The following is an 18,013-nucleotide window of genomic DNA, read 5'->3' on the forward strand; positions in this document are numbered from 1 at the left end:
GTCTGACAAAATGAAATAGAGAGACAAAAGAGAAGCTACTAGACAAAAAAAAGTAGAATGACTTCTTTATGGAGAAGCATGTGAACCGGGACGCCATGAGCAGTAACCCGCCATGGTCATGAGCAGTAACCATCAACCTTTAGAGACTTGTCCACACATGCACGACCTCATTGGAATCTACAGCTGGCAGCAAACATAATTGTCCTTGCACACAGACGTCTCAACAGTGTTTCTACGAGTGATGGCCCGCCACCTTATACTGGTTTATCTGTTTAAAGCTAAATCAAGCATGTATCCTAAGACTGTCTTCAACAACCACGATCCAAAATACAAGACCAATTCGTCCTTTGGGTAGCGCTACAGGCAAATGGTTCAATACCTATTTTTTGTCTTCTCCAACAATAAGACCCAAAACACAACCATTTCTGTAAATGGGTCTCCAGGAGAGAATATACTTAAATTTGGGTTTGTCTCTCTTGGCACCTAAAATGGGTCTTCCATATAGGTACTCTGTTGGAGGCTATAGGTATTATGTTAGAGACCCATTTTAGATTTAGGTTCCGCAATAGGTCTCCTTGCCTCCGCCTAACCATGCATCCTAACAAAGGCCCCCCCTCCTCGTAACAAAGGTCCCCCCAAAAAATAAAGAAATCAAAGACTCAGATGGTTCAGTGACTCCGCTTCATTTTGAATATTCCGTACGCCTCTGCTTTCCGGATTCATTCATGAACGGTTTACATTGTTGCTTGCAAATACAGTAGACCAAAATTGATAAATTACCAAGAGAAATGGTCGTAGCCTGGTAGGACTGAACTTTAGCTACTTCGCAATCTGTTGATTCATCTTCGTCATTGGATGGAAACCGTATCCTCAACTCACATGATTTCAAACAAAGTGGGAGCCAATTGAAATCAAGAAATACAATGTACATGCTCTCCTCCATAATAAACAACTAATAATGTCTCCATTTTATCATGGTGCCTCAGTTGCTGATCAGAAAAGTACACTCTGGCGTGCTTTCGTAGCGAATGGCTGGGCTTATCAGCAAGTGGTGGCGAAATTTCTTCCACACACTGAAAGAGTGAAAGTTACGTATGAACGATAGGCACAGCTACCTACTATCCTTCGGTGTGAGGGACCAATCGAATCGATGCTCCCGTGTTGAAGGCACCATTGAAGTTTCATCTACCTTCAGTGTCCTCCTTTCCCACCATATTATCTCCTCTTCAGCCTCTCTCCGTCCTCTCCTTGCCTCCTCGACTCCGGCGCTCATGTGCTGTGTGCTCTGGGTGCAATGGCAGAGGTGGCGGTCAGCATGGTGGTCGGGCCACTGCTGTCCCCAGTGAAGGAGAAGGCGTCCAGCTACCTCCTGGAGCAGTACAAGGTGATGGAGGGCATGGAGGAGCAGCACAAGATCCTCATGCGCAAGCTGCCTGCCATCCTCGACGTCATCACCGATGCCGAGGAGAAGGCGAGGCGCCGAGAAGGAGTGAAGGCGTGGCTCAAGGAGGTCAAGACGGTGGCGTATGAGGCGAATGCAGCCTTTGACGAGTTCAACTACAAGGCGCTCCGTCGTGAAACCAAGGAGAAGGGGCACATCCGCAAGCTTGGCTTCGAGGGAGTGAAGCTCTTTCCTACTCACAACCGTGTTGCATTCCGTAATAGAATGGGCAACAAGCTTCGCAGGATCGTGCAGACCATTGATTTGTTGCTTGTGAAGGTTTCTAAGGCTTATTTTGCAGGTGAATACTCGGTCAATGATGCTTGGAACTTCAATGAGCTTGAGAAACAAATCACCAAGGGATATTTATGATCATTAATTAAACCTTCCTTCTGGACTCTGGAGGATGCGAGCTAGGTAGCATGCGGCTTGCAACCAGTGGCCATGTCATTTGCCACCAATTATATAGAAACTAGCGGGTAACCCCGCGCTTCGCGCGGGCAGGAGACTAACAATGTAGACAATGTATAACAGTTTTAGATCAGTCAATTATGATTTAAACACTCCATTTTAACACGTTGCACAGGCTAGAAATGCAGAAGCAATAAGTCGTCCTTTTATTGCCTAATAGCATATAAGCACGGACAAATGTGTGTGTATTTCCTCTTGCATACCAAGCCGCAAATAAAGTCTGCGTACAAAGGTACTTGAGCAAACATACTGCTGTTACATATGAATAGCATAACCAAAATAGGTAAACTCGCTAAGCTGCTAAAAATTCGCTACCCTTGTCAAATTGGAGAAGCGTGAAGCACACATGGTGGAAGGATGTCCTGACGATGATGCCAAGAGGTTGGAGCTATGAGCACTGTAAGCCTGGCATCTTGACCTGGAAAACACTATGAAAAACAAATACATGGGCAGTGGTTAATACCCAATGAATTGGATATATATGTGCAGAGGTAATTTACAAATATATGATGATGCCAAACATTCGAAGCAATGAAGGTAGATGAAGAAATCTGACCTCGGAGAGGAGTAGGCTCGCCGTGCACACGGTTGGAGTAGAATGGGCAGATGAAAGTACCAGATAAGCATGGAGCTGCCTTTCTCTCACTAACACTTGGTGCAATAAGTCTGAAGCTTATCATCCTGTCGAGCCTGTTGCAAGCCGAGCCAGGGCATATGTAGCTGAATCATGGAGGGGCGAGCAGCATTAGTGATTAGCTACAAGGGATGTGGTACGGATATTTTCCGACCGTATTCGAAACCGAATCCGTTTAGAGGGGTTGAGATCTGTCCGTATCCGAGTCCGGATATCCAACATCCGATACCGTATCCATATCCGAATACTCAAATCGCATATTTATGATGTCGATATCCAATCGTATCCTATCCGACATAGTTGACACTATCCGTATTCGAATCCGAATCCGGATAGAAATATGAAAACAAATGTAATATCAGCCATAACACCCGAGCAAGAACTGCAACAGCTGCAAGCACAGTTGCAAAGAGCGCAACAAGAGAGGGACAGAATGGCAGCAGCATTCGCAGCTAATCAGCAAGCTATTCAAGCGTCAGCACAAGCAGCAGAAATAAGGCAGCAGTTGGTAGTCCTACATGCTGAGATGCTAAGCATGCAGCATGCAGTACCAGCGTCAACCTCCACAATCCCAGCCTCCGCAGCAGCACCAACTGTAACCATGCTTCAAGGTCCTACGCCAGTGATCAGCCAGCCGACGATGCCATCTCAGGTGATGCGGAGGCCTATCAATCCCAAGTCCCCACTATCTGAAGGCATACAACAGTCGCCATGGCCAACAACGTACAAGCCAATCACACTACCCAAGTTCAACGGAAAGACTGACCCCCATCAGTTCATTATGAGTTATGAGGCAGCAGTAGCCTCCGTCGGCGGAGACGATGCCGTCTTGGCAAAGTCATTTGTCATTGCAGCCGAAGGCGACGTGCTGGCTTGGTATTCTATGCTCAAACCAAGTACAGTCTATTCTTGGGAGAACCTCCGGGACAAGATATTGGCAAACTTCAAAGGGCTAACAGCACAGTCGCTGACTTCCACAGATCTGTTTCAGTGCAAGCAAATGCAGGGAGAGACACTACATGACTACTTCCGGAAATTCGTGCAACTAAAGGCGAAGGCACCAGATGTCCTAGAGGAGATCACCATTGAAGCAGCGATCAAAGGCCTCCGAATCGGGCCGTTCGTAGCACACTTAGCAAGAGAGAAACAAACCTCCATTCAGCAGTTGTATGACGAGTTTGAGAAGTACTGCAGATCAGACAATGACCTCCGCAAGAGGCTGGAGGAGCAAGGTCAAAACAGACAACAAAACATCAACAAAAATTCCCAGAAAACCTATACGAACCAGAATGTATCAAATCAGAAGCCAAGCCAGGGGCAAGTGCTCAGTATCGAGGGTCAACCCCACCCCAAGCAAGGGCAATAGGCAGCGCCAACACGGCCGGAGACCCAGACAAGGAACCAAAGTCGGCAAGGTTACCAAGGCAAAAACTGGAACAGAAACCAAAGCCAGAAAAAACGCAAGCCATATTGCGTTTTTCACGGCGAAAACGCAGGGCACAGCACCAAAGATTGTCCGGAGACAAAAAAACACAGGAAAGGATGAAGAACAAGCAGACTGCCCAATCACCGACACAGCAGAGCACAAGAGAGGTCAACACCACCTACACAACTGGCCACCAGCAGTACTACCCAATGTACCCAGCGCTAAACGCAACCCAAATACATCCCTCCACACTGGCCTCTGCCTAACCCAAACTTCCTACCAGCATGGCGGTCATCACCTTCGCAGCAGCCTTCGGTGGGCAACTACAGGTCGGAGGCAAGCCTGACCTACATAAACCCAAAATCTCCCCATATAACCTACCTCGAAACAAACCCACCGGAGCAAAACCGAATAAGGTTCGAGCCTCCGCAGCCACAGCACCACATGCAGCAACTGCCTCTGCCACCACCACACAACCCACCCCCAACACCAAAAAACGAGCCAAACCCAGAAAACCAAGTCAACCCTCATGGAGCACTGCCAACAATAGGCATGATATTGCCAATCGCCGGAGGATCATCAATGGAGTTTCAAACGAAAAAGCAGAAAAAGGATCACCTCCGCCTGGTAAACAATGTAGCAGTCTAAGGCTCGGTGAAACACACAGATTGGTCCAGAGTCCCAATCACCTTCACAGAAGAAGATCTTCAGCTAGAGAGCTACCCTCATGCAGACGCAATGGTGATCAAGACCAACATAGCAGCATGGGAGATAAGCAGAATACTGGTCAACATGGGCAGTTCAGCAGATATCATCTTCGCAAATACATTCAACCAAATGAAGCTTAGCATAAATCAACTACAACCCTCTGAATCCCCTTTAATAGGATTCGGAGGCAAGCAGATACAAGCATTAGGAAAAATCTCACTCCTAGTGTCGTTCGGAACCCAAGCGAATGCCAGAACCGAGTACATAACCTTCGACGTCGTCGATCTGTATTACCCATACAATGCCTTTTTGGGCAGAAGATTCACAACCAAATTCAACGTAGCCCTACACATGGCCTACCTGTGCATGAAAATACCAGCACTTCATGGTATCATCACAGTTCAAGGTAGCCAGAAAGAAGCAAGAAACATAGAGAAAGCTATCTACAGAGCCCAAAGAAACATCAATGCAGTAGAGTCAGCAAACAAAGAACTAGAGCCTCTGGATATGCCCAAAGGACAAACAGATATGGCAAGTCAAGAAGAGACAAAGCTGATCCCTCTAGAAAATGAGTTACCAGACAGCAAAGTAAAAATCAGCTCTCAATTGAGCAAGGCAGAAGAGGAAGAGCTCATGCAAACTCTAGTAAAAAATAAGGACATCTTCGCCTGGTCAGCCTCCGACCTCTAGGGAGTCAGCAGGGACATCATATAGCATGAACTGGATATCAATGAAAACATGAGACCAAGAAAGCAGAAACAGAGAAAAATATCAGAGGATAGAATCCTGGCAGCAAAGGCGGAGGTGCAAAGACTGCTAGATGCAAAAGTCATCAGGGAAGTCAAGTATTCAGAATGGCTCGCAAACGTAGTACTGGTACCAAAGAAGAACGGCAAAATGAGAATGTGCATAGATTTCACAGATCTGAACAAAGCTTGCAAAAAAGACCCTTTCCCATTGCCAAGAATAGATGCCTCCATCGATAAGGTAGCCAGATGCCAGAGGTTCTCTCTCCTAGACTGTTTCTCTGGGTATCACCAAATCTGGATGAAAAAAGAAGACAAAGACAAGACAAGTTTCACCACTCCATTCGGGACATATTGCTACACTAGAATGCCAGAGGGCCTCAAAAATGCTGGGGCAACCTTTGCCAGAATGACAAAGGAAGTTTTGGGCTCACAACTAGATAGAAACATCATAGCCTACGTCAACGACATAGTGGTCATGAGCAAGAACAAGAATGATCATGTCTCTGACTTATAGGAGACCTTTGCCAACCTCAGGATAGCTAGCCTCCGCCTCAACCCAGAGAAATGTATATTTGGAGTCACAAAAGGGAAAATGCTAGGTTATATCATAAGCAGCGAAGGTATCAAAGCGAACCCAGACAAAACCAGAGCAATAATGACAATGGCAGAGCCCAAAAACAAGAAAGAAGTGCAAAAGCTGACGGGAAGAATAGCAGCGCTCAACAGATTCATCTCAAAATCAGCAGAACGCAGCCTACCCTTCTTCCAAGCCCTGAGGGGTGGAGGCAACTTTAAATGGGGGTCCAAGTAGTCGAAGGCATTTCATAACCTCAAAGAGTATCTAGCAAACTCACTGATGGTCTCCGTCCTAGAATCGGACAACCACCTATTGCTGTATGTGGCGGCCTCCGACCATGCAGTCAGCATAGTTTTAGTCCACGAGCTGGAAAAAGAATCAGAAAAAACTCAAAAACCAGTTTATTTCATCTCAGAAGCACTGTCCGGAGCCCAGCTAAACTATACAGAGGTAGAGAAAGTAGCCTACGCAGTGCTGATGGCATCAAGAAAACTAAATCATTACTTCCAAGCCCATGAAATCTCAATTCCAACATCGCTGCCACTACAAGACTTGCTCAGAAACAAAGAAGCCTCCGGCAGAATAGGCAAATGGGCTATAGAGCTATGACAGTTTGAAATCTCATATGTCCCTAGAACAACAATCAAATCACAAGCATTAGCTGATTTTGTAGCAGATTGGACACCTCCGACAGAGCCCAAGGTACAGCAAACAACTCAAGGCTAGATAGCATTCACAGATGAAGCCTGGGGCCATGCCGGAGCAGGAGCCTCCGCTGTCCTAACGGCACCCTCCGGCGTCAGACTGAAATATGTAGCAAGGCTAGAGTTCAAATCAACAAACAACATAGTAGAATATGAAGGCCTCATCTTAGCGCTGAGCAAAGCAAAGGCCCTAGGGGCAAAAACATTGACAGTCAAAACAGATTCTCAAGTGGTCACTGGCCAAGTAGAGAAAGAATACACAGCAAGAGAGCCAGAACTCATCAAATATCTATCCGTTGTTAGAAATTTGGAGCGGAGATTCGAGGGTTTCACCCTGAAGCACATCCCAAGATCAAAAAATGCAGAGGCAGATGAATTGGCAAATGCTACGGCAAACAACCTGCCACTGCCTCCAAACACTTTTTACCAGATCTTGAAGTCTCCGGCAACTACGGAGACATCTAAGGCACTAAAACCCATACTACACCTGCAAAATGAAGATTGGAGAAAGGTGATAACAGAATTCCTAGAAGGCAAAACCACCGAAGAAGATGAAGCAAAAGCAGCAAGAATACAGGCCAGGGCAAGAAATTACATAATCGTAAATGGCGTACTGTACAAGAAAGGAGTAGTCCAGCCTCTCCTCAAATGTATATCGTAGAGCGAAGGCATAGAGCTGCTTCAAGAAATACACTCAGGAATTTGCAGGTCGCACATTGGCTCCAGAGCTTTATCAGCAAAGGCAATAAGGCAAGGCTTTTATTGGCCAACACACATACAAGACGCAGAGCAGACAGTCAGAACATGCAAAGCATGCCAAACATTCTCTCTAGGACAATCAAAACCATCGTCGGAGACCCAGCTTATACCTCTGATATGGCCACTGCAAAGATGGGGGATGGACCTGGTCGGCCCATTACCTCCATCCCAAGGAGGAAATAGATTCACAGTAGTGGCAGTGGAATATTTCACAAGATGGATAGAGGCAAAGCCGCTGGCGAAGATAACCTCAGAAACTATTAGAAAATTCTTCTGGCAGAACATTGTTTGCAGATTTGGTGTACCAAGGATCTTGACAGTAGACAATGGAAAACAATTCAATTCAGAAAACTTCAAAGAATTCTGCAAAAGCATAGGGACAAAATTAGCCTTTGCCTCGGTATACCACCCAGAGTCCAATGGAGCAGTGGAAAGAGCAAACAGAATAGTCTTTTCAGCAATATCAAAAACACTGCTGGGCCTACGCAAAGGAAAATGGATAGATGAATTACCTAGAGTTATTTGGTCACATAATACATCCGTCTCAAGAACAACAGGATTCACACCATTCAAACTGCTTTATGGAGAAGAGGCCATGATGCCAGAAGAAATAAAGCACGAAAGCCTCCGCACAACAAGTCAGCTGATGTTGCAAGATGAAGAATATGCAAAATAAACAATAGAAGCCACCAGACTGGAAGCAGTCGATAACATTGCAAAATATCAGTCACAAACCAAGAAGTGGAGAGACTCTTAGGTGGTAAGGAAAGACATAAAACACGGAGACCTCGTACTCAGGAGAAAACCCAACGCACAACTTGTCGGCAAGTTGCAACCGAAATGGGAAGACCCATACACAGCAACGGTAGCAAGCCGACCCGGTTCTTTCCACTTGACCGACAGCGAAGGTGTCATGACAACCCACACATGGAATATTGATAGCCTTCGCAGATACTACATCTAGGCAATGTACCAAAGGGCAACCTCCGCAAAATATAAGCGGAGGCCCCTACATGCATTTACCTTAGTTTTTTTTACTTCATTCAAAACAAAATGTAAAAGAGCCTGCACTCTTTTCCTCACAGTGGAACTCCAAGCGGAGGTGAGGTTTTAACGAGGTAGGCTCCATGTAAAAACCCTCTACAAGTATAAGAGGTAATTCCCCAAAAGAACGCCACAAAAAACGCAAAACCGAAAGCGGCTAGCTCTAGCACCACAATATTCGGTAAACAAAAACTATAGGTCCCTTCAAAGCGCTAGCCATAGGCAAGGGCAATTTGAAATGACCTCTATGGCCAAACAGGCCTTCGCCCTTGATAAAGACCTGACCAAAGTCAGGCATCAAGGCCAAAATCTTTGGCCAAAAAGGCCTCCGACCCTTGACAAAGACCTGACCAAAGTAAGGCATCAAGGCAAAAATCTTTGGCCAAAAAGGCCTCCGACCCTTGACAAAGACCTGACCAAAGTCAGGCATCAAGGCAACAACCTCGGTTGAACAGGCCTCCGACCTTAGCAAAAAAAACCCAGCATCAGGGGCAACAAATTTGTAGCACTAGAACCAGGAAAAAGGTCTCCGCCATCCGAAACAGGAAAAATAGAAAGTGCCTGACAAAACACTGCCACCACTACGGCGCCAGGCCTCTTTACTTCAAAGATCTCAAGGAGAACGAATAATTCAGGCAACATACAGGCCATTAAAGCCAAGATACGTTCCACCTAACAACGTACAAAAATGTTAACACCCGATAGCCACCACCCCACTATAAAAACGGATTCCCCCCATGCCCTCAAGAAACTCAGTCAGCATAAGGCGCAAGGGCGCAAGGGGGGAGCAAGGCATAGTGTAGGCAAAAGCCATAGCGATAGCCATGGAGGCAGGGGTCTCCTTAGATATCCAAATCGGCCGTAGATATTGTACGAAAACTCATAAAATCGGAGGCAACGGTAGACAGTCGGAGACAATGGAAAAAGAGAGAGGGCCTACGGCACGGTGATGAACAACAAAGGCCTACAGGAGCAGGGGGATATCGCACGAAAACTCGTAACATCCCCCTGACGCCGGAGACCTAACCTGCCATCTCCAAAGATCAACCATGTCCCACGGGTGTGCAGCGTCGGAGACCCATGCCTCCAGACAGCTAAAACACCCAGCTAAACAAATATCTAGAGTCTCCGCCGTCTGCACAAGCTGCGCCAAACCCCTAGCCGGATCAAATGACGAATCGGCAAACCTCACCAGGTGGACTTCAAGTACGCCTCCGCCGGTTGAAAAACTGCGGAGACTTCTTCCCCGGCCATCAAGCAAACACAAAGAATGAGAAAAAATGGGGCGAAGGTCCTCGCCACCACCTCTGTATCGCGCTCGATCGCCCAAGCAAAGGACAACGGTGCACGAGCGCGGGACTAGACGAGATATGTAAACTACCACGACGGGCTCATGCCACCGCACAAACAATCAAGAAAGTGAACCTGTCTTGTATTCCATAAAGCGTCGAGAAACATTCTTATAGGACACCAACTTGAAATAAAATCCTAACTACTGTGGCGGAGGTCCGCGCCAAGCGAGCGCGCGAGTAAACCCAGCGCGCTCATCGTCTATGTCAAACCTAATCAACTCAAATACGTCGTGCGCAACGCTATGGGGAAAGGCCGAACGCCAATACTCCCAAAGCTCTCCGCTCATGTAAATACCGTCGTTGTAGAGAGTCAAAGGAGCAACGTCTTGCGCAGGCTCCCGATTCGGAACCTGCGCAAGGTTAAAATTTTCCACAAAACCATTCAGAACAAAATAAACTTTATTCACAAAAGCCCAGTTGGACTGCGAGATACATGCTAGAACAACTAAATGCTACAAAGAGCCTAGACCTCTGGCGCATCAGCCGCAGCGGAAGTCCCTGGAGCGGAGCTCGCATCAGCTGTGGGCGGGCACGGCGCCTGCGGCCTCCGACCACCGCCTCCACCGATCATAGATCCCCCCAGAGCACCACCAGCGGCGGAGGCACCAACCGCAGTCGCCGAGCGCAGAACCGACGGAGGCCTGCCCGCAAGACCCTTCTGCGCATCCTGCAGCATAGGCTAGAATGTCAGGGGCAAAAGAAACGAAAGCCTCCACAACATCAACAAAAAAGGGGGCGACTACAAAGACTATAAGTACCTTTGCCCTCTTGTCCTCCGCCAGTTTTTGGGCAGCAGATCTCCCAAATGGAGCCCAAAAGTGCCTGATGAAATTTCTCAAGGTTTTTCGCAAACCAAGAGAGGTCTCACCGAGCTCCTCTAGACCAGGCAGCGCCCCCTCCAAAATACTTTCGGTATGCGTACACCCGCCGTGTGCCAAAAGTTTGGCATAGTTCGCCACTCCCGCTAGCACCCCGTAGTCCGTGCAACCGTTGATCAGACCAGGGAGCTTCACAAGATGATGTTTTAGCCAGGAGGCGAGGGCGTACACGCTGTCTTCCTCCGGAGGAGCGGAGGTCTCGCCTCCAAGCTCGGCGATGGTGGCCCGGTAATGACCAACGGTTGCAGCAAGGACTCCTTTGACCGAGTCCAAACGCCTCGTCGTCAGAGAAAGCTGCTCCCTCACCGCTGCTGCGGATTCCTTCTCGGAGGCAAGCTCTCGCCGGAGACCCTCGGTCAGCTCATTCGCCCTATGGCCTTGCTCGATGGACAAAACCTCCGCCTCCCGGGCCTTGGCGAGATCGGCCCTCAAGCCATCCTTTTCTCGCTCCTTCTCCGTCAGAGACAGGCGGAGAGCCGTAAGAGAGTCCGTCAGACCCCCTTTTTCACCTTCTAGGCGCTCGATTTCCGCCTTGAGTGCTTCGATCGCGACGTCATGGTCGGAGACCTCGCGGGTACAGCGCTCTTCCATGACAACACCCATGTGATACCCCTGCGACCAGAAAAAAAATACAAAGCGATCAGTGATAGAATCAAGAACAAGTCTAGAAGCAAACATGCACCAAAAAATAATAAAAGAAGGAAAGGGGCAAAACCACCAGAGATGCACCAGGCTCTGGTGTTCCAGGTGAACACAAAGAAGCTGGAAGAAATCCATATCCCTCAGACGTTGTTTGAAGCGATCTGTTCAAAGAAGAACAAACAAGCACAAAACGATAAGGTGAGAAAAGCAAATCTCACGTTAAACGCACCAACAGCCAAAGACTACCTCTGATGTTTCCAAGAACGGCAAGATAACACTCCTCCCAACCTGAGATAGAAGTGTCGGAGGAGCCTACGTAAAAAACAACAACAGCAACAGCTTAGGTCAGAGGGCAGATCAGAAACAGGCCAGATGATGATCAAAATATAAACATTTTATACTTACTCGGACATGGCGCTGTTAGCCCCGGTTGCCCCAGACTAAACCTAGCGCCCGCAGTGGCGGCTCGCTCCTCCGGGGTGAGAAGTCCAGCCATGACATCACCTGCAAAGCAGCAGATGCACAGTATTGGCACTTAGCTCAATACGCAAAGGAATGAAATGGGCGAAGACAATAAGCACAAGGATGTGCACCAAACAGACTTACTCATAAAAAGCCCAGGCAGGGCGTCTTGCCACGCCCTCTGAGCACAAGTCTCCGCCGTATCATGTGGCAAAGGCCCAAAGGGCTGGACTTCCTTAGCCAGCGGCCTGGCGGGCGGAGGACTTGAAGAAGGCCGAGCCACCGGGGCCTCCTCAACAAGAGCAGCCTCCAGCCGCCCGACATCGGCCGTAGGCATGGGTGAAGGCGCGACAGTGGCTGGGGATGAAGGAGCATGCCGCGGGCCGGCCTCCATGTCCTCTTCAGAGCTTGAGCACAACCCGCCAAGAACGTTGGGCATAGGCTCGACGGTGCTATCTTCTGGCTGTTTACCGACGCTCGTAACACCATGCGAGGAGCGCGCCGGGGCAACACCGGTCTCCGGACACCCGGCACTGCTCATAGCTCCGCCCGTCGGGCACACCAGAGCTATGGGAGAGCCGCGACCCCCTCCGCTCGCAACTCGAGCGTCCGCTGATGGGGCAGAGGAGCTCTCAATGTCTTCGCTGCTGGCGGAGGCAGCGCCCGCACTGCCAGCAGAAGACAAGGCCGGCGCGATCAACGGGGCTCCGCTTTTCTTCTTTTTCATAGGCGCCCGAGAGCCGACGACGCCCTTCCTCTTTTTAGACTCGGCCTCCACCGTAACATTCTTTGCGTAGGCTTTCTTCTTCTTCTTCTCAATCGTGGCTAGGACCTCAGCAGGAACCTCGCGCTCCCGGTAGATGATCCCGACCTCCTCAAAAACTCGATTGAGCCACGGCATGGTGCCTGCCACGGCCATCCGAGACGTGTACTCACACTCAAAAATCTTGCCAACTAACCCTATGGCGGCCTCCTCAACTTCGGAGATGAAACCGTCCTCCGTCACCCCCTCCCCCAAAGACCGACCGAAGCGAGGGAACAGAATCTCGGCCTTCGGCCCGAAAATGGGAACCTTGACCTGTTCTAGCTGAAAAGCTGGGTTGTTTTTGCCCAAGGGCCAGTAGTTGGAGGCCATGATCTCCTCCACCAGATCGCGGCCACTAGAGTAGTGGCACGCTGCCGTAAAAGCCTGATCACAGGCCTCCCGCGTCGGAGACACCTCCTCCGATGGATCCACGCGCGTGTGTGGCGCCATCTCCTCCATCCAAGAAGTCAATGGATACTCCGAGAGCTCCTCGCCATCCTCAGTTGTGCTGCGGACCCCATAGGTCTTCACGTAGAACCATTGCTCGAGCCAGCCGCGGTCCCACTTGCCCTTCTAGCAAAAAGAGATCTCTAGGCGGTCCACGCCTTGGTTCCTCTTAGACATGAAAGTGCAACTACCGTACTGGTAGGTCACTGCCACCTCCTTGCCATCTCGCACCTCCTTCTTCTTCTTCGGCTGCTTCTGCAGTTCATAGTACATGCAAAAGGTGTCCACATCCGGCTCCGCACCGTAAGAGACGCATGCCCAACAGAATTTGCTAAGTGTCAGGAACGCAGTGGGAGTTAGATGATGGAGCTGAACATTGAAGGTCTCCAACACCCGGCGAAGGAAGGGAATGTAAGGAAACCGGAGGCCGCAGGTGAAGAAGCCCTGAAAGACCACCGCATATCCTTCCTCCGGCTCCGAAATAGTCTGACCCGGTGGAGGGATTTTTACCCTGGAAGAAGGAAAACATGACTCCTTCAGCATCTCCGCGATTGCCTCCTTAGTAATAGAGGATGGGCCGAAGTCCCAAGACTTTATCACCATGTCTCTGGAGTCCGCGGCGATCAGGTCTTCGATAGACGCAGAGACACTCCCCAAATCCTCCTCCACTAGCTTTTCCAACTCCAACACGAAGGCAGAGGCAAGCATGCACTCCTCAAAGTGTGCACCCCAGCTGACGGCGCTAACACCAAGAAGGTGGCGGTAGGGTTCGGAGAAGGCAGGCCAGCGAGTTTGGGCGGAGGCGGAAAGGAAAGCCACCGCGACAGCAACCTAAGCGCGAGACGCGAATAGAAAGACGGAATGCGCGAGGGTAGCAAGAGGCGAAAGCGAAGAGGGCAGAGAGCGATTTCTCGAACACAATGAAAGCGAATGAGCGGTGTGGGGGGGGGACCCCGCCGCCAAAAGCACCCTTATATAGGCAGCAGGCAGGCGGTCCGACTCCCGCCACACAACGGTCACCTCCGGAAGATTCGCTCACTGCACAACGGTCACCTCCGAAAAAGTCGCAGGGAATGCAATGGACACTAACACGGCAGAAACGGCCGCAACGTAGGGCAATGGCTAGATTTGCCGCCCAACGGCTACTCTCAACGAGACCAACGGCTACGCCAGAGCGGGCCAGGGGGGAAGTAGCGGGGCCTCGCTTGAAGACACCGAAGGCGGCCTCCGCCCCTGCGGACGCCTTCGGCCAAGGCGTTTTGAGCTCACGGCACGCTCCAGCGAACCATGGTCTCAAAAGGGGGGAACTATTGTAACATGGTTTTGGCGGGTGGCGAAGGCCCCCGACAGCGGGGTGTCGCCAAGGCGTCTTTGACCGTCTTAGGGCGGAGACCCGACGCTGACTAAAGGAACTTTCCCGGCTATGCTCGAAGGGTGCTGAATCTCCTTTTCATCGTGGACTCCGCCAAGGCCAGGCGGGCGTCTCTAGTATTATGGGCGGAGGCCGCCTTATCTCTAAACTAATCAAACAAACAATCTTGCCTAAGTGTGCGCAGGTACTCAAGCGTAGGCGCTCGCGGTCCGCACAAGCGCGCCAGCATGGCCCCTACACGGCCGGGCGGAGACCTACGGATGATGTCTCCGCCCAGACCGGCGGAGACTCTCTAAGGCGACAGCGCGCCCCTGAAGGCGAAGGCTAGCGGCCGGGCGGAGACCTACGGATGATGCCTCCACCCGGACCGGCGAAGATTCTCCAAGGCAACGGCGCGCCCCTGAAGGCGGAGGCCAACGGCGAGAACCATGGCCCCCGCGCGGCCGGGCGGAACCCGCGGGTAATGTCTCCGACCGTCTGGCGGAGACCTGCTGAGGCAGCGGCGCGCCCCGGGAGATGAAGGCCAGCGCCGGGGACCTAGGCCTTTGGGCCGAAGACCGAGCTACAGTGGGCCGGCTGCTCATGGAAGCCCATCACTTGAAGACGGTGTGGCAGGATTGCCCCGCGAACAAGAGGCTAGCGGCGGAATATTCCAGGAATGTACTGTAGTAGTTGAGGGGCATTGTAATAAATTCTGTTATGTAGTAGTTGAGTCCTATAAATAGGGGACACTTGTAACCGTGGAGGTTGGTTGGTGAATGAATTAATGAAACCATAGCTTTCCGTGCCTTTCCCTTTACTCACCACTCTTCCCCCCATCACTCCTTTCCCGAGCCTCCGCCCTAAGGCGGCGTCCGACGGGCGGAGGCCTCGGTCTCCTTCACATTGTTGAAACCGCTGTTTCAACACACTGACTTGCATTTCATCAAAGGATAACAATAATAGAAATATTGCGTATTGTATCCAGTATTTCAGTTAGCACTACTTATACATCAGTTATATTTATCTTATCGCATTGTCATATATTGTGGATACTGGATACGCTTCACGGCTTCAGTCAACTCCAGAAAAAGAATACAGTGTTTTGATCTGTTTTAATGTTCATTTCAGGTGCCCCCTAATATCAGGTTTGTATTAGACGGAGAAATGCCGCCTTATTTACTTGCGAAGGATCTGATTTTGCAAGTAAGCTTACAAGCTGTGCTAAATTTGTTCCTTTCTTAGGATCTACCTGTAATCGGGACTTCTTATTCTTGTTAATTGCTACTTACAGATTGTTGGTGAGATTTCAGTATCTGGTGCAACCTACAAATCAATGGAGTTTGTTGGATCAACTGTAGAAAGTCTAACTGTGCGTTTCCTGCTCAAGATTATCTTAATTAATTGCCACACTTCGTAACATTGAACTTAGTCCTTTTCACACACTTGCTAGATGGAAGAGCGTATGACACTATGCAACATGGTTATTGAAGCTGGTGGAAAGAACGGTGTTGTGCCTGCTGATGAAACTACATTTAAATACCTTGAGGTACAAAACTAGTCCCCTTGAAATGCTCATAATAAAGCTGGACCAATATGCTCTTCTTTCATAACATTCCAATAACTTTGAGAGAGTGCTCAGAACAATTTGCAAAAATGAGCTTCTACTGTTTAGTTTGTAGAATAGTTCTGACATCATTGTTGTTATGCTGGTATACTGCATGGTAAGACATCAATTGATTATGAACCTGTCTACAGTGATGCTCAGGCCAGGTGACTATAGGCTATCCCTGCTTTTCTTGACCTTTAGCTCATGTTATGTATGCATCTATGTGCATGTTTTCAGTTTTAAAGTTATTTGCCTTACAGATCACGAGTCCTTGTTAGACAACATCGAACTTCGAAAGTAAATGGATAAAAGATACACCACTAGTTTTTTCTATATTCTCTTATCTCTTGTCTTTAAAAGTTGATTATGTTATGCACATACAAGAAGTACAATTTGTTGTCTAATTCTTTCCTTCCAGGCCTGGTGCAGTGGTGAGAGCTGTCTCACTGAGTCACCAGGTCGCGGGTTCGAAGTAGCCTCTCCGCAGATTTTGCAGGGGGAAGGCTTGCCTCGGTTTTTCCCTTCCTCAGACCCCACTCATGTGGGAGCCTCCGGCACTGGGTTTGCCCTTATAATTCTTTCCTTCCAGACATTTGGCTCTGTAGTCTCTGTGTGATCATCTTTTTTTTGAGCGAGAATACAGCAGGGGAAGCCCCCACTGTAAGATTTTTTTTTATTAAATAAAAAAGAGGAAAAAGGAACAAGACTGTACAACTATACAACAGACACCAAAACAGAAAGAGCAACAGGTCTAAGGATGACGGAAGAAGAAGAAACTAAGCTAGGGAGTCTATACAAAGAGAGAACCGGTCGTTTAGCATCACTGAATCTCAAAGCTTGCAGTTTAGCTTCCTCCATGAATAGCCTCTTCCAAGAACTAAAGGAGGGACGTCCTCTATCAAAGATGAAGTCATTTCTTTGCTTCCAAATTTGCCTCTGTGTGATCATCTGATACGGCATGCGCATGATTTATTGCTTATTTTATTTGATTGCCTTTGTTCCCAGATTTTTTAGTGACTACCGTTTCGATGTATCAAAACTGGAGCCAGTAGTTGCCAAGGTTTGTTGATGTAGTATTTTGCAATCTTCATCTTTTGTTGATTTTCCTATAAAAACGAAGCAATAATAACTGTCTTGAATCTGCAGCCACATTCGCCCGACAACCGTGCTCTAGCAAGAGAATGCAAGGATGTCAAGATCGACCGAGTCTATATTGGTTCTTGCACTGGTGGTAAGACTGAGGACTTCCTTGCTGCTGCAAAGGTGTTCTTAGCCTCGGTAAGAAGCTTGAATCCTATCATGGTGTACGTACTTGTTGTCTTTCAGACCTCCTATCCCATGGCTACTTGACTTACTGGAAACTTTTTCTTTTTAATCCAGGGAAAGAAGGTTAAAGTTCCCACATTTCTTGTCCCTGTTACACAAAAGGTGACATTTAGAATAAAAATATTCCAATGTGATCACCATGTAGAGTGTAGACTTGTTCATTATTTGGAAATATTGTGATAAATCTCTGCAGGTGTGGATGGACGTATATAGCCTCCCTGTACCAGGATCTGGTGGCAAAACTTGCTCCCAGATATTTGAGGAGGCTGGTTGTGATACACCAGCAAGTCCTAGCTGTGGTGCTTGTTTGGGTGGCCCTCGTGATACATATGCACGGATGAATGAACCTATGGTAAGTATCACATGCAAATCTAGAAGCATTTCTATATAATAGGCATGGTACTTAGTATATACCTAGGGTGGGGAACTATGGTTCTAGTGCACAAATTAGTATGTTGCTATGTTATCTTAACTATTGAATGATAAAGCTCTGCCTGTTACCTTAAAAAGCAAAGAACTATCAAATGATAAAATATATCTTGTGCACATACAAATTTCACACTCTGACTGGCTAACTGATGCGCAAATTATGCTTACTTGGGTACATAACTGTACCTCCATCTCAGTT

At 48.6% G+C, this 18,013-nt stretch overlaps 1 protein-coding gene and 1 long non-coding RNA gene across 3 annotated transcripts; both read left to right on the top strand.

The window, feature by feature from the left end:
• Positions 1-1,073: 1,073 nt before the first annotated feature.
• On the top strand, positions 1,074-2,017 carry LOC136466515 (putative disease resistance protein RGA4). The gene has a single exon (XM_066464948.1). It carries the CDS (start codon positions 1,295-1,297, stop codon positions 1,811-1,813), a length of 519 nt encoding a protein of 172 aa, XP_066321045.1. The 5' UTR covers positions 1,074-1,294; the 3' UTR covers positions 1,814-2,017.
• Positions 2,018-15,577: 13,560 nt separating this feature from the next.
• On the top strand, positions 15,578-17,489 carry LOC136466516 (uncharacterized). 2 transcript variants are annotated; one of them, XR_010761361.1, is made up of 5 exons: positions 15,578-15,656; positions 15,745-15,822; positions 15,904-17,119; positions 17,206-17,337; positions 17,440-17,489. It is a non-coding gene; the product is annotated as an uncharacterized lncRNA (long non-coding RNA). The 2 variants fall into 2 exon arrangements; XR_010761362.1 differs by having other exon boundaries at positions 15,593-15,656; positions 15,764-15,822.
• The last annotated feature ends 524 nt before the right edge of the window (positions 17,490-18,013 follow it).

This window comes from Miscanthus floridulus, chromosome 7, assembly GCF_019320115.1.
Source record: "Miscanthus floridulus cultivar M001 chromosome 7, ASM1932011v1, whole genome shotgun sequence".
Taxonomy (NCBI): domain Eukaryota; kingdom Viridiplantae; phylum Streptophyta; class Magnoliopsida; order Poales; family Poaceae; genus Miscanthus; species Miscanthus floridulus.